The following is a 16,115-nucleotide window of genomic DNA, read 5'->3' on the forward strand; positions in this document are numbered from 1 at the left end:
CACCATTGATGTCTCGTTTAGGGAATACGTCTGCAACGATATTTTGCATATTCTTCTTGGTCCGTAATAATAGCATCCAGAAAAGCTTCTTCCATACAAGAAAGTCATGTGTGAAACAACCAAGCAAACGTCTCCGTGTCTTCACTAACAGAAAAGCCATGTGTTAAACTCTATCAAATTCCATCCCAACCTGCTCTAACCCCCCAATCTACACCTTCATGTTGGTTGCACGTGTGCATATTGTACTTTTCACGTAGAATTTTGGTGTATCAAAATACAAGTAATTTCAAACCTTATGTAGTTATGCGAAGTAGTTGAAATTTGATTTTGGCCCGCCCAATACACCCTTTATAGAACATATTAACACAAAGTATATTGTTTCAACAACAACAAAAGAAAAAATTTCAACAAAAAAAAAAAAACAACAAAAGAAAAAAAGTATATGATGTATAAACAGCAGAAGGGTCGAACCCACAAGAATATTCTCAGTCCCCACTCTGAGTCATATCCCACCAACCCTATAAACAAACTTTTTCCATTTGGTGATGTAATTGTGAAAGAACCCAAAGTTTCATGACTCATCCCTCTCCTCTTGTCACTCCCCTTCACTTGTTCCACCTCTATAAATCAGTGTATATCTTCACAAACTCTTATCATCTATTTCTAGAGAGAGAAGAATCATGGAAGCAAGATCTCTTATCCGTTTCTTGTTTATCTTACTAGTAACTACTCTTCTACTTCTCCTCTTTACTCGTTCATGGCTTCATATTATCTCAAATAAAACCAACTTAGTTGATCTCAATTGTTTCAATTACTCTCCATGGTGCACCTCAAAAAACCGATTCCAACCCAAATCCCATAATCTTGTTCTTAATCCAAATGAAAAAACAAGAACCAAATCAACCCAAAATCATAAAACTCAAATTCCACATCACCCTTTAGACCCACTAACAATTCAAGAAATCAACAAAGCTAAAACCATTCTCTTATCTTACCCACCTTTCACTTCATCTTCATCTTTCACAATTCAATCTTTAACTTTAGAAGAACCACAAAAATCCCAAGTCTTAAATTGGAAGAAAGGTAACCCACTTTTACCTAGAAAAGCCTCAATTATTGCAATTCTCAAAAGTCAAACTCATTCTCTAATCGTTGACTTAAAGTCAAACAAAGTCATTAGCCATGAAATTAGTCAACCCAAAAATGGGTATCCTACTATGACTATAGAAGATATGAATTCAGCAACATGGGCTCCACTTTCTGATCCTAATTTCAACCGTACGATCATTAATCGTGGGGTTGATCTTAAAGATCTTGCTTGTTTACCAATCTCAACCGGTTGGTTTGGTAAAAAAGAAGAAGAAAGAAGGTTGATTAAAGTCCAATGCTATAATATGAAAGGTACAGCCAATTTTTACATGAGACCAATTGAGGGTTTGACAGTTTTGATTGATATTGATACAAAAGAAGTAGTGGAAATATCAGATTTTGGCCTCGAGATACCAATTCCAAACGGGTCGGGTACAGATTACCGATTTTCAAAGCAGAACAAACCATTACATATGCGGGTTCTTAACCCGATTTCGATTGAACAACCTAAAGGTCCAAGTTTTGTTATTGAAGATGGGCATATGGTTAAATGGGCCAATTGGGAGTTTCATTTAAAACCCGACCCGAGAGCTGGTGTGATTATATCTAAGGTTATGGTTAAAGATTCAGAAAGTGGGGTCTTAAGAAATGTTATGTATAAAGGACTTACTTCTGAATTATTTGTTCCTTATATGGATCCTACTGATGCTTGGTATTTTAAGACGTATATGGATGCGGGTGAATATGGGTTCGGGTTAACAGCTATGTCACTTGACCCGCTTAATGATTGCCCTCGATATTCTCGTTATATGGACGGAGTGTTTACTGCTTCTGATGGGACACCATTTGTTCGATCGAATATGATTTGTATTTTTGAGAGTTATGCTGGTGATATTGGTTGGAGACATGCTGAAAGTCCTATAACTGGAATGGAGGTAAGATCCAACGAATAGACAGTAATTGCCAGACAGTGTTAAAAGAAAAGATATTCGTGTTTACTATTGGAACTATCGTCTAAACAATGGTTTTAACTTTTAAGCAACGTAACAAAATTGATTTTACCACAAATAACAAGTGCTTTTGAGTAACTTTAGAAGACAAGTTTTGATATGGTTTTTCGCCGTACGATAATTAAAAAAATCCTTCCCAATATGTTTTTAGGGTTATCAAAATAGTAACCATTCGACCGTTCAAACAAGATAATAGAAACGATTATAAAATCTCTCTATTCTTTTTCATAGTTCCAATAATGTGTACAATTTTCTTTTTTGATGTTGAGATATTGACGTATGGTGAATTGAAGGTTTTGGAATATTTGGTTTTCAGATAAGAGAAGTGAGGCCAAAAGTAAAGTTAGTGGTTAGAATGGCAGCATCTGTCGCTAACTATGACTATATTGTCGATTGGGAGTTTCAAACTGATGGACTTATTCGTATCAAGGTAGTATTCGTCCGCTTTACTTTCTAAATTATTCTTATTCAATTTAATATTCTTTATTTAATATTATAATACTAGTCTTATTAGAAGATTCAATGGAATCTATTAAAATAACTTTGTCTAAAATGGAATATATCTCTAGTTGCATAATAAAAAATCTAACCATGAATAATTCTAACAGGTTGGGCTTAGTGGAATTCTTATGGTGAAAGGTACCCCATACGACAACATGAACAAGGTACCCGAAAATGAGAAACTTTACGGTACCCTTTTATCAGAAAATGTCATCGGTGTAATCCACGATCACTACATAACATTCTACCTTGACATGGACATTGATGGTACCAACAACTCCTTTGTAAAGGTAAATCTAATAAGAGAAAATACTTCGCCGAAAGAATCACCAAGAAGAAGCTACTTGAAAGTTGCTAAACATATAGCCAAAACAGAAAAAGAAGCTCAAATTAAGTTGAAGTTATACGAACCATCGGAATTTCATGTCATTAATCCATCTAAAGAGACTAGAATCGGGAACCCGGTTGGTTATAAAGTTGTTCCTGGTGGTACTGCTGCTAGTTTACTTGATCATAATGATCCACCACAGAAGAGAGGAGCTTTCACTAATAACCAGGTGAGAAAACAGTTTCCAAGATAGTGTTTTGTTTTTCCTCTAAGTTAGAACTGAAATGTAACTCGAGTCATGAGTGTTTGTTTTAAGTGATTCGTTATGTCTGACCAGTCTGAATGGTTGATTTTGAGCTCGACTATTCAGATTCAGACGAGTCAAAAGAGTATTATGTATATGAAACATGAATGCATTTGTTAATCTGTGTTTGGTAAAAATCAGATATGGGTGACACCTTACAACCCTAGCGAGCAATGGGCAGGAGGATTATTTGTGTACCAGAGCCATGGGGAAGACACTCTAGCTGTTTGGTCTGAGAGGTGAGATTCATTTGTCATCTTATAACGTTCTTATTTTCAGTCTAAGGTATTTTTTTTTTCTCTATATCAAATCTGAGACTTGACTCGATGTTAAACTGACTCCAGTTGGATTTCAGAATGTTTGTTTTTGTCTTACTCGTCGAATAGCTAATTTGGGTTGACTTTGAATCATAATTTGCTCAAGTTCACACATATTATATAAGCTTTGCACATAATTGGCATGTCTGTTTCACTAAGACTGACAGGAACTTGGAGTTTCAGAACCGAACAAGGCTCTGGCTCAACCCGGGCCAAGTCAGGGCCGCGTCACGAGCCCAACTGCTTAGAGATATAATATGGTTCTTGTTTTTGGCTTCTATACTACATTACTCCTTATATAATTGTACCTAAATGGGATTGCTATAAACTGCAGGGATCGACCGATAGAGAATAAAGACATTGTGTTGTGGTACACATTAGGATTTCATCACATACCTTGCCAAGAGGATTACCCAATCATGCCGACTGTATCATCGAGCTTCGACCTAAAGCCAGTAAATTTCTTCGAAAGCAATCCGATCCTCCGAATGCCACCGAACCTTGAGAAGGATCTACCTGTTTGCAAAGCTGCTGCTTCTGCTTGAGTTGACGTGTAGTTTAGTAATTACATTAGATTTAAAATGTGTGTGCATCTATGTAAGAGTATGAATCTCTATATGTATGAAGAACAAAGTCAGAGGACACATCAAGTAGATCTTATGTTATTCTATGTGTGTTTGTATATGTATCTACTATTATAAGGCAGCTGAGAAATAATATGGACACATAATTTTCACGATTATATCTCTTGTCGATTCAATTTAAAGGGTAGCCAGAAAAATTGAAGTGCTTTAAATTATGAGTAGATGTTATATCAGTTCCAGAAGATGATTATGATTTGTGGAAATGGTCTACAAAATATAAAATATTGTTGCGGGAAAAAACAAAAAAATATGCCTCATTTCATGAATGTGGGTTTGTTTCAACACAAGAAAATTCATGAATGGGAGTCTATATTCAAGTTTAGATGTTCAACAAAAAAAAAAAATATTCAAGTTTAGATGTCAGTGTCACTCTTTTGGACGTTTGTAAAGATATTTCTCTATTTTTGTACCCATCAACTTTGAGGACGTTATAGACTGAATTATGTCATTTTTGTCGAAGCTAACCACAGGTGGTCCACTTTACTTTTTTTTTTGTTGAAATGTGGTCCACTTTACTTTTTTTTTTGTTGAAATGTGGTCCACTTTACTTATTAAAAAAAGTTAAAATCATATAAAAGGACTAGGTGTAGACGGGTGTGGTGAAAATCATATTACTACAAGGATATTTTTTTCATCAAAAAAAAAAAAAAAGGATATTTTTCTATTTTTTCTTGGAATCTGAAGAAATAGAAAGAAAATAAATTAGAAGATGAAGACAAAAATATGTAACTGATTTAAGTATAAGAGGGTGGGTGGGAGCGATTGTGAAGAAGTATTTTTTGAATAGAAATTATAGAATCAATTTTCCGAGTGAATATATGCTAGACATGTTATAGAATTACAAAAGATAATCATTAAGAATAAAATTTATGGAAATGAGTTTTGGCCTCCATTAATTGAAGTCCTTCGAAACAAGAAGGATAAATAAAGAAGATGATGATGAAGAAGAAAGAGAAAAAAACTCGAGAAAGGTAAATAAGAAAGTGAGCTAGATGAAGGTATTTAAAGAAACATCAAAAAAAGAAATCAATCAATGGATGGATGCTTTTAAACATAGGGCCACCCAATCATAAACTTCACAGCACTAAGCCAAAATGGACATCACTAGTGTCTGATCTATTTTCTCATTTGTTTTCTAATACAATTATTATAGGCTGTCTGAATATTTGGGGCAAGATCCAAGGTGGATGATCATATCGCCCAAGTCCCAACCAATTGACATCGACATCTTTAGTACGATTTTCTCATCTGTTTTCTAATACAATTGTAATACGGTGTCTGAATATTTGGGGCAAAATCCAAGGTGGGCGATCATATCGCCCAACTAATCAAAAAGAGAGAAAAATAGGGAGCAAAATCTAGTTGTCCACCGGCCCAAAATTTGAAACCATTGTTTATGTCTGGGTGCCTCTATAGCCGTTGCTTTCGTGTTATCCTTCGCTCGATCCGAGGACCATGGATAAGGCGGTCCGAGGACACTCGCAATGTGCTGAATTCGTATTGTTTAAGTCCAATATAGATTAGACCCAGTAGGAGTGGCTTGGGATTGTCATTCATGTTTCTGATACAGATGTGCAACGTGACAAGGTATAAGTTGAAGTTTTTTTTTTGTTTGTTGGCAAGGTATAAGTTGGAGTTGGATGAGATATCGTCAGCTCACCCACTCAAACTTTCAAACCGTCTTGACAAACAAATGTTTCAGTTAATCTATTCCGCATATCAACCGTCGATGTTCGAATTTCCCGCGAAAAACTCATACCCTCTTTCCCCTCTCTCTCTCTCTCTGTCTACTTTCTCTCTCTATTCTCTTCCACCATTACTCAATCACAGACTCTGATCAACCCCCCATGAACAACTGAAACAACACTAATCATCGATGTCCATCAATCCATCCCCAACATCATCATCATCATCATTAGATGATCCAATCGACGATCAACAAGACGGTGAGTCCAAAGATCAAGAAGATTCATCTGAACCACCAACACCATCGGAAAAGAAAGATTTAATTTCTGTTACCAAATCCAAGCTCAGAAAAATCCCTCCAATCCCAATTCATCGACTCAACAGTCATAAAGACGAAACCCTAGATCGAATTTCTGAAAATGAAGAAGAAGGAGAAGATACTAATAGCGATGACTATAATGATGAATCTGGTGGTGGTCTTGATAATTCTTATCTTATTCTTGCTTCAGCTCTTGGACTCAATCATATTAAAACTCGATCTGATTCTCCTTCTTCTATTCTTTCACGATTTTCAACCCCTTCTACCGTTTCCCCTCTTGCCGACAAGATTGATCAAGATTCAGCTAATGTGATACCTAAATCGAGTCTTCCTCGTGAATCAGGTAACGAAACCCTAACCAAAAAGATCAAAATTTTTTTTGTTGATTTGTTCTTAAAATGTAGATTATGGATGTGTGGTTTGATCAATTTATTGAACTTGTAACTGTAAATTTGACCTAGCTTGAATAAATTATATTGCAGTGAGAAAGAATCAATTGATCCATTCAAAGTCAGTAAGAATTCCATTTGTTTGTTCTCCAGAATTGCAGGTAAATATTTAATACTAGATGGAGATTATTCTATTTGAAGATGGGGATAAGTTGAAATTTTGTAGCTCAAAATGTTTGATGATTTACTTTGTTTAGGATTTCCACACTGCCAAGGAAATGCAGTCTCCACATTTTCAGGCTATAGTGAGGGTTAGAAGTGGTCGGCGGAAGAGAACTCCTGCTGACATTAAGAGCTTCTCTCATGAACTAAACTCGAAAGGTGTCCGTCCTATTCCATTTTGGAAGTCTCGCACATTAGCTCATCCCGAGGTAACTTTGGAGTTTTTTGTTCAGCTTCTTAGCAACCCTTTTTGTTGCTTAAATTTCTTGGAATTACTTATCTTGATATGTGTAAGTATTTTTTCTACTCTCAACCTTGCAGGAGGTTATGGCCATTATTAGGACAAAATTTGATCAACTAAAGGAAGAAGTTAATTGTGATTTAGGTATCTTGGCCGGTGATTTAGTGAGCTTACTCGAGAAGAATAGGCAGGAAAGTTCAGAGTGGAGAGAGACTTTGGAAGATTTGTTGGTTCTAGCCAGGCAGTGCGCTATGATGTCGCCTAGTGAGTTTTGGACGAAATGTGAAGGAATAGTTCAGAAACTAGATGATCGGCGTCAAGAACTTCCGTCGGGGATCCTTAAACAAGCTCATACCAGGACTCTATTTATCCTCACCCGGTGCACTCGTCTCCTGCAATTCCAGAATGAGAACATTTACCAAGATGAACTTGGACAAAATCAGCTGAGTGATTTACGGGTCTATCCTGGAAAACGTTCTGGTGATGCGCGTCAGGGCTTTACGAGCTCATTCAGCGGAGAGGAAATTAATCAGAAACACGAGAAGAAGTCCCAAGAACATGAAAAAAGCAGTCCGAACCAAGAACACAATTATCAAGATTTGAGTAACTCTAGTGGTCCTGCTGATACTGGGACTCCTAAAAGTGTTGATTCTTGCAGGAACCGTATCTCCTCTTGGAAGAAACTCCCATCTGCCGCTGAGAGGAGCCAAAAGAAGGGCCGTAGTGAGGTTAGTACCCCTTGCAAAAGAAACTTGGACTCCTTGAAACATTTAGATATAACAGGATTTGGCGTCGATGAGAATAATGAAAATGTCAATACCCCGGACTGCTTCAGTGAAAGTGAAGATTTTGATACAAATGTGAAGAAGGTAACATGGGGTAAATTGGGTGATCAGCAAAGCGTACTATATGAGAATTCAATGATATGTCGGATTTGTGAGGTTGAAATACCAACGGTGCATGTTGAATTTCACTCTAAAATCTGCGCAATTGCTGATAGATGTGATCTGAATGGCTTAACAGTGGATGAGCGTCTTGAAAGAGTTGCTGAAACTCTTGAAAGGATACTCGAAACATACACACCAAAGAGCTCAGAAGGATGTCCTGAGGTTGCTAGAACATCTACCTCTAGTACAACTGAAGAGGCTGATATTTTATCTCCTAGACACAATAACTTGTGTCACGGGTATTCCGAGCACATGGCGGACAGGGTGGACTCTGTTTCTGAGGCCGATGATGCATTTGTGACGAATGAGTGGAAGGCTTCAGTTACCATGCCGCGTAAAAAACATTCTATTTTTATACCTGATCAGAGTATAAGAGCTTCATCAGGAAGCATGACCCCTCGCTCCACGCTGTTGACACCACGGACTAGTCAGCTTGAATTATTACTGAGTGGAAGGACATTGTTTTCGGAGCATGAAAACTTTCAGCAGGTATCTTCTTATTATTATGTGTATCCTTCTCTATCTCCCGACAGAGAATTTCTTAGTTAGTATAATCTCCGAAAAAAATGAACAATGCTAATGCCAAAACATCCAAACCTGGAGTAGCCATTATTTCGGAGTTTCCAAATCTGACAGATTTTCATAGAATGGTTGTTTTTAGGATTTTTGTTTGACTCTAAACAAGAAAATAACTTGGTGTAAGTGAGGATCAACAGCTGACTAACTCATTTGGTTAAGTAACCTTTTGTGCTTCCCAGTTTTCATATATCTCGTCTTTATCTCTATGAAAATTAACCTTGGAATTGACTGATGTGAATTAGTTAAAAACTGGAAAACATAACTTCCTACCCGTAGATCTCAGACTTACCTACATTAACTTAATCTTTTGATGTACCCGAGTTTTAAATTTTGTTCATTCTATATCTCGGTCGGTCAGTTTGGAAATGGAAATGTTTTGTGGGACATTTTTTTTATTCTCCAAATAACTTTTATGGCAGCACAGGCAGGGATATTAAACATTAAAGCAACATAAAAAGCATATTATTTTGCTGTAGTAATAATTAATGAGCATAAATGAAAAGTAGTTAATAATTACTTTAGTAGCGAGAGAATCAAAACTTTAATTTGATTCTCTTTCCACGTATAAGAAAGACTCTCCATTCACCAGCTATGATCACAAAATGATCCAAAGTAAATACATTTAGGAGGATGTCCTCAAGAAAGTGATATTATATTTCTTTCATTAGCATAGTACTTTCTTTATCTGAATTTACTACCACAACATCTCTATGACATATTTCTTTATCGAGGAGTTTATACCAAACAAAATTCAATACTTGTCACAAATACAAACAAATACTATCCATATTTTCTTTGTTATAAACTGATAAGTATTGCTATACTAAAATATTCATTTACATTTGAGTGGCAGATACACCAACTATTGGATATTGCTCGTTGTGTTGCCAGTGTGAACGCCACTGACTACAACGCGTTGGAATATTTGGTTGATCGCTTGGAAGACTTAAAATATGCTATACAGGATAGAAAAGTTGATGCACTTCTTGTTGAGACATTTGGAAGACGGATAGAGAAACTGTCACAGTAAGTTAAATTCTTACTACAAATCGAATCCTCAACTATTATACTGGAATATTGTGCAACTGATGCTTGTTGTTGGATTATCTTTGTGGTAGTATTAAGAAATTTCTTCCATTTTGTTACTAAATTAGCTTTTTTTATTCTGTATTATCTACCAAAGTAGAAATGTAATGTTCAGTATATTTGATCTAAAAAGTGTCTTGAACTCCACAGGGAGAAATATGTACATCTCTGTGGGCAGATAGATGATGAAAAAGTATATTCATCTGGTAGTATAGTTGATGAAGATAGTTCAGTGGAAGATGAAACGGTCCGTAACAGCCACAGAGCAAGCCATTTGAGTAAAAATGGCAAGGAGAGAACATCTATAGAAGATTTTGAAATAATAAAACCAATCAGTCGTGGTGCTTTTGGTCGAGTATTCCTCGCAAGGAAAAGAGCAACTGGTGACCTATTTGCTGTAAAGGTGTGTGAACAAACATCCTCGCCTCATCTAGTTTGAAATTTATTAGTTTCATGATTATGTTGTCTCCAATCTTTTCTATAAATCCCAAGCACTAATGGGTTGAACTATTCTTAGTGAATTACTCCTTAACGACTAATAGAACATGACCATGAAAATTTGTATAGGTTCTGAAGAAGGCGGACACGATTCTGAAAAATGCAGTTGAGAGTATTTTAGCTGAGCGTAACATCCTAATGTCAGTTCGCAATCCTTTTGTGGTGAGTGTTCTGTTGATTTTGAACCCTTTGAGATTACTTTAAATCGTTTCTCTAATCTGTGTTCGAAATCCTATCATGAACAGGTCCGGTTCTTCTACTCCTTCACTTGCAAGGAAAATCTATATTTAGTTATGGAGTACTTGAATGGAGGAGATCTGTACTCTTTATTGAGAAACTTAGGTTGTTTGGAGGAAGATATGGCACGTGTGTATATGGCAGAACTCGTAAGGACATTTTCCTTCACATAGTGTAGCTCAAATATCTTAATGCTTGATTCTTTTTTTCTTTCCTATTTTTTACTTCACTCAGGTTCTTGCGTTGGAGTATTTGCATTCCGTGAATGTGATTCATAGAGACCTAAAGCCAGACAACTTATTGATAGCTCATGATGGTCATATCAAGGTCTATCTTGCAATTCTATTTTTTTCTCTTTATTTAACATGCTTGTGTCTCTACCGTGACGCTAGCATAGGTTGTGGTACTTGTATGCTGACTCGCATGATTTGATAAAATTTATGATAATTTGCTTTTCCTGATTCAGTCTTTTCTGATCATGCCATATGTAAAGGATATTGGGTTCACCTGTTCTATAGCACTCGAATGGTCTTAGGCCTGGACTTGAGCAACTTATTTACATCAAAAGATCTGACCACACCCTAATACACCCTGCTATCACCCATAGTTTGATTTCCAGCCACAACAAATGCTGATTCGGACTGGATTTGCCTGTATAAATGTCGCCAATCCTGCATGGAAGACTCAGGAACTTATCTTTGTGCTTATACTTGATCTGTTTGACCTCAGTTACGTTACAAGATACCCCACTGAACCGTAGGACCGTCACCCATTTGGATTTCGAAACACTTCCAACTAGTTTCTTGAATTAAGCTTCTTAACTTGGTGGTGCTTTAAGTGAAATTTGTAATCTGGCCCATCTATGACACTGCTGCCGGCGCATTTTTTTTCAAGACCTTTACTCTGGTCATTAAGTGTTACTTTATGCCGCATCTCACAAGTCCTAAATTCACACTCTCTTTTGTTACAGTTGACAGATTTTGGGCTTTCGAAAGTGGGTCTTATTAATAGTACTGACGATCTATCAGGTCCGGCAAATACTGCTCCTCTAGGAGACGATGAACCAAAAAGTGCAGCAAAACAAACAGCTCAACGAGAACAGCGCCAAAAGCAAGCAGCTGTCGGTACCCCTGATTATTTGGCGCCTGAGATACTTCTAGGAATGGGACATGGTTTGTAGCTTCTATATGTTCACTGGAGGTTATATGTTTAATATGGACCAGTTTTCTTGATCTTTCCCTCGATTGTTACATTGACTGTTGCTTGCCTTTTGTACTGGGTTTTTGGTTTTTTAGGGACTACTGCAGATTGGTGGTCTGCTGGTGTAATTCTTTTTGAGCTTCTTGTTGGCATTCCACCTTTTAATGCTGAGACCCCACAGGTAGACTTATGATCTTTGAAGGAAGAAAGACTTTCTAAATGTTTCTGTTACCGCTTCGTTTGATTAATAACTTTCCCTCCTTGCTAAGGTTATTCACAATACTTTCCAAATATTTCTGGAGAATTTGTTATTCTTCATTTTCAAAAATGAAATACATATTCTTGATGAGAAATGCATAAAGAGATCGTAGAATTTGAATGAAATGTAGTATCTTTTCTTGGTTTTTTTTTTTCTGACAGAGGCATTAATGAATTGGAAGATAGTCGCCATGTTCGCTTTTTTCATAGTATCAGATCCTTGAAGGAATGTACTGGTTCTTTTAGATTCTAGTTTCTCTTATAATGGCTGATTTAGATATCCTCCCATACTCTTACCAATTTTTTATTTTGCCACCACCAACGCTGTATCAGCACCATATAGGGGAGTACATGTTTTTGGATCTCTTGGTGATTGAGATTTTCTGATATCATCTCATATTGCTTGGTCAAAAGTTGATTACTAATAGATTGTATTTTACTTCACAGCAAATTTTTGATAACATAATGAACAGAGATATAACTTGGCCTCAAGTACCAGAGGAAATGAGCCCTGAAGCATACGATTTGATTAACCAGTAAGATCAACTAAATCTTTTCCTTTTTTTTTTTTTTTTTTATAAATATAATTATGAAATATTTTATCTGTAATGGGGAAAAGTTTGAGCATGTAAGGGGGTCGAGATAGAAGATTGCAAAAGCGGTAGTCCAAGGATACCCCATAGTGACCTTTAGGAGACACAATATAAAGCATTGGACTCTGTCCGAGCACCATTTGTGGATACGTTCTATTTTAGGACATGTCAGCATGGTTCTGAAAGAGGACCAAAATCTGACCACCGAGGATCGAGAGCTGCTCTCAGTGGAAAGCAACATGATGCCACCTAACCAAGTTGAGTTTCTTTCTCGCAAATATGTCGACGTATAGGAATTTGCACCGCCTACTAAATTGCTTTTGTTATTGGAGCCTGTTCAGTATGTTAGTTTTTCTTTCATTTCAAAGGGAATACAATTGAGGCACCACGGAGACAGTAACCGGAGTACGACATTACCATCACTCACTACACACATGATCTAAGATCTCGTAACAACTTAACATTTTGGTTAAATGAAAACCAAGACATTTTGGTTAGGCTCATCGGCAGTAGAAGTTGGAACCAGGACTTTCTCAAAGGAAGCGATACAGTTTACCAACTGGGATAGGCAACTGTCTAGTGCTCCTTTATTAGTTATCTTTCTTGTTTTCTCTTTCTCTTTCAACAGTTTCTTAATATAAGATCTACTCAAATGTGGCAGTATATAATCAGTTTGTATTCCATGTTTCAACTTTTCCGTATTTGTTCCTATGCTTCGAATGGGCCACCTATAGCATCTGTCGCCATGACATTCTATTTTCTTATGCACTTCCTAAGGGAAGAAAAGATTATCCACGTATGGTACCCCTCCTTTCTTGCTCTACGTGGAAGTTGTAGAGGTGGGGTCTCCAGTTATATATGTAGTATTTATGATTTTATCTGGTAGGTGGATTTGAGGTTTCCATTATGGAGGCCTAGTGTTGTAGAAATTGATAGTCTCTTGCTTTATATGGAATATTTGGACAACAGATTATAGATGCATGATAGGGCCTAGTCTGTTTTTCTTTTTAAATGATTAATAGGACGCTGCTTCTCCGGTAGGTACCAAGTCACCATTTTTACAATTCTTAGAATGCTGATCTTTTTTTCCTTTCTCGTTAGGCTACTTAACGAAAATCCTGTCCAGAGACTTGGAGCAACAGGAGCCAAAGAGGTAAGATCGTAAATATCATTGTGTGTAGTTACTGCCCGTTTGTTGTAAAACAATAGTATCACGATTTACGACCATTATGGCAGGTAAAGAGGCACCCTTTCTTCAAGAACATCAACTGGGATACCCTAGCAAGACAGAAGGTGATCCGATTAAACTCAGCTAACATATTACTTTAAATTATCCAATTTTACAACACAAATGGAATTCCTAATTCTGTCTCCAGCTTGTTTTAGTACAGAGTCTTGACATTAATAAGTACCTGGATAGCTTATACCAGAACCTTTAGTTACTGTAAAGCTGTGTTTTGTAGCGCCTTTTCATTCCCGTGGAAATAGATGACGTCCAAAGAAATAGGATAGTTTCTATTGTTTGATAACAATAATATTCACATGGCAGTCTGGGCATATTAACTTAAAAATAGTAAAAGAAAGTATGGTTTTTAACATCTTCCGCGGAATCCACTTCTTCACTTTCTCCATGGAATCACTTCCAAATAACTCGTCGAAATAAAAACAGTTCCATAGAACACATTCCCTGTTACCAAAACAACATTTGAAAAGATAACCAAATGGATCGGAACCACAACGCAAAATTTCATTATTCTTTTCATCCCACAGTTGCCTTGCAACATTTCTTTGTTGTACCTTTGTATGTAAAAAGTTTTTATACTGACTAACAGAAGATTAATACCTCGGTTCTTGTTACACCTTTACTTAGAATTTGTAATTGTCAATTAAATGAGTTCCCGCTTCCACAAAGTTCAATATCTATCCTAAACTGAACCCTTTGACAACTCTTAAGATTCTCGGGACAATTCTTTATTTGCAGGCTGCTTTTATTCCAGCAACAGAGTGTGCATACGATACAAGTTATTTCACAAGTCGTTATATATGGAATACAACAGACGAACATCTCAGTGTAGCAGCTAGCGATTTTGATGACATGACGGAATCCAGTTTGTCATGTAGCAGCAGCTCCTACAGCAACCAGCATGATGAAGATGTACTCCTAACAAAATTCATATTTTTAGCACATAATTCTGATGTTTTCTTGAACTTCCCATTTAACTATTGTATTGGCATGAATCAGGGCGACGAATGTGGCAATCTGGCAGAATTTGGAAAACCTAGTCTTCAAGGGAACTACTCCTTCAGTAATTTCTCCTTCAAGGTAAAATCTCCCTACCCTAGTACTTTTTTCTTGCAGTTCCGAGTGGTTTTCTTAATTGGATTAGACGAAGTCCTTAAAGTTAAAACTTCATTGTTTTTCAGAACAATCAAACTTCCTATTTGTTTGGTAAACCTTGTGTCAAGAATGTTTCATGATCATTCAGTTTTGAATTATAATTAGGTCTAGAACTAGAAGAAGTTCTCATGATAAGGATTTCCATATGATATCCGAAATTCAGTAACTCAAAATCTTCATATAAATTTTGTAATCTCATATTACATCTTGTTATGTGATCAGAACTTGTCTCAGCTGGCTTCAATCAATTACGACTATCTAGTAAAGAGTAGCCAAGAATCAGCAGAAGGCTCCAAAAACTTGGTCCCATGACTACATCAACTGTCGCTTCAGAACAAGGTTGCTTCATCCCAATCCACTTACTATATGCTTAAGTGCTTAACCATCTATTATCTCAGGCCATTCTTATCGAATGGCAGTTATTTGAAGGAAGTTCGAAGCCATATCGTTTTTTTAGCAATTTACAATGATAAAGCTGGCCAAATATTAACCGCTTCTTCACCATTTCACCTATTCTTTCATTCTTCACCATTTCACCATATCCTTACTTTCGTTGCAACATTGCGATTTTCTTCTTTTGAAATGTTAGCCATATAGCCTGTGTATATATGTGTATGTGTGTGTGTATGTGTGCCCTCTCTCGTGATATCAATTTAAATTCAGAAATGTTATCCTTTTATTTTTCAATTTATTGTCACATCAAATCCAATATTACTTTTTCTATAGCATTGGCAATATAATATGGAATTTATAAAGCTAGTAAAATGTGATAATCTCACATTGTAAGGGAGAGAATCCAAAACTTGGGTGATAAATGCACGTTCAAGTTTATAAAGGAGAAGTGTCAAGATATTTTGGGTAGGTCTGTTAGTCTTTGTTAAAAATAAAATTTTGTATATGTTGAATGGGTCGGAGTGTCTAAAAGCTAGAACAACATAATATAGATTCACCATGATATTTTCACTTCTACTATTCAGCCGGCCGTGTGAGGGCCTGATGGGGGTCCGGGTTGAACGCCCATACTGGCCCCCCACCAATAGGGGCACATGTCCCATTTGGGCATTTCCTTAAAAGGTTCAAACCGGTTATATAGAAAAAAAAATGCTTGCTAAAACAGAAATATTTCTTAGCTTAATTGGTCAAGAGCGCGAGTTTCACATTTGCGATGCGAGTTCGAATGTGACTTTATGTATGGTGTGCTTTCATAAGCTGGGTCCTTTTTATTGTACGAAAAGGCTCAGATTCAAATTTAGTACGGCCTCCGGATTC

At 36.6% G+C, this 16,115-nt stretch overlaps 2 protein-coding genes across 3 annotated transcripts; both read left to right on the forward strand.

Moving 5' to 3' along the window:
* Window positions 1-303: 303 nt before the first annotated feature.
* LOC147534472 (amine oxidase [copper-containing] gamma 1-like) lies at window positions 304-4,641 on the forward strand. 2 transcript variants are annotated; one of them, XM_086646860.1, is made up of 6 exons: window positions 304-2,024; window positions 2,416-2,529; window positions 2,708-3,157; window positions 3,374-3,471; window positions 3,884-4,234; window positions 4,558-4,641. In XM_086646860.1, exons 1-5 carry the CDS (start codon window positions 681-683, stop codon window positions 4,092-4,094), a joined length of 2,217 nt encoding a protein of 738 aa, XP_086502986.1. In that variant the 5' UTR covers window positions 304-680; the 3' UTR covers window positions 4,095-4,234; window positions 4,558-4,641. The 2 variants fall into 2 exon arrangements, with proteins under 2 accessions (XP_086502986.1, XP_086502985.1); XM_086646859.1 differs by having other exon boundaries at window positions 4,584-4,641.
* Window positions 4,642-5,724: 1,083 nt separating this feature from the next.
* On the forward strand, window positions 5,725-15,619 carry LOC147534473 (putative serine/threonine protein kinase IRE). Its single transcript, XM_086646861.1, has 18 exons — window positions 5,725-5,780; window positions 5,817-6,541; window positions 6,681-6,748; window positions 6,845-7,018; window positions 7,131-8,486; window positions 9,430-9,602; window positions 9,813-10,065; window positions 10,230-10,322; window positions 10,406-10,546; window positions 10,632-10,724; window positions 11,368-11,569; window positions 11,693-11,778; window positions 12,303-12,391; window positions 13,550-13,601; window positions 13,685-13,741; window positions 14,430-14,603; window positions 14,691-14,771; window positions 15,069-15,619. The coding sequence occupies exons 2-18, from the start codon at window positions 6,070-6,072 to the stop codon at window positions 15,156-15,158; spliced, it is 3,654 nt and encodes a 1,217-aa protein (XP_086502987.1). The 5' UTR covers window positions 5,725-5,780; window positions 5,817-6,069; the 3' UTR covers window positions 15,159-15,619.
* The last annotated feature ends 496 nt before the right edge of the window (window positions 15,620-16,115 follow it).

Source organism: Eschscholzia californica, unplaced genomic scaffold (assembly GCF_041429995.1).
Source record: "Eschscholzia californica isolate CP2 unplaced genomic scaffold, dmEscCali1.0.p SCAF_6, whole genome shotgun sequence".
NCBI classification, from domain to species: Eukaryota; Viridiplantae; Streptophyta; class Magnoliopsida; order Ranunculales; family Papaveraceae; genus Eschscholzia; species Eschscholzia californica.

Excerpts from the sequence above, each read along its gene's own strand:
- LOC147534472 (XM_086646860.1), top strand. The coding sequence starts at position 681 with ATGGAAGCAAGATCTCTTATCCGTTTCTTGTTTATCTTACTAGTAACT. Across the intron at positions 2,530-2,707 it reads ATGGACTTATTCGTATCAAG|GTTGGGCTTAGTGGAATTCT; the intron begins GTAGTATTCGTC and ends TAATTCTAACAG. Across the intron at positions 3,158-3,373 it reads GAGCTTTCACTAATAACCAG|ATATGGGTGACACCTTACAA; the intron begins GTGAGAAAACAG and ends GGTAAAAATCAG.
- LOC147534473 (XM_086646861.1), top strand. The coding sequence starts at position 6,070 with ATGTCCATCAATCCATCCCCAACATCATCATCATCATCATTAGATGAT. Across the intron at positions 7,019-7,130 it reads GCACATTAGCTCATCCCGAG|GAGGTTATGGCCATTATTAG; the intron begins GTAACTTTGGAG and ends TCAACCTTGCAG. Across the intron at positions 14,604-14,690 it reads GCAACCAGCATGATGAAGAT|GGCGACGAATGTGGCAATCT; the intron begins GTACTCCTAACA and ends GGCATGAATCAG.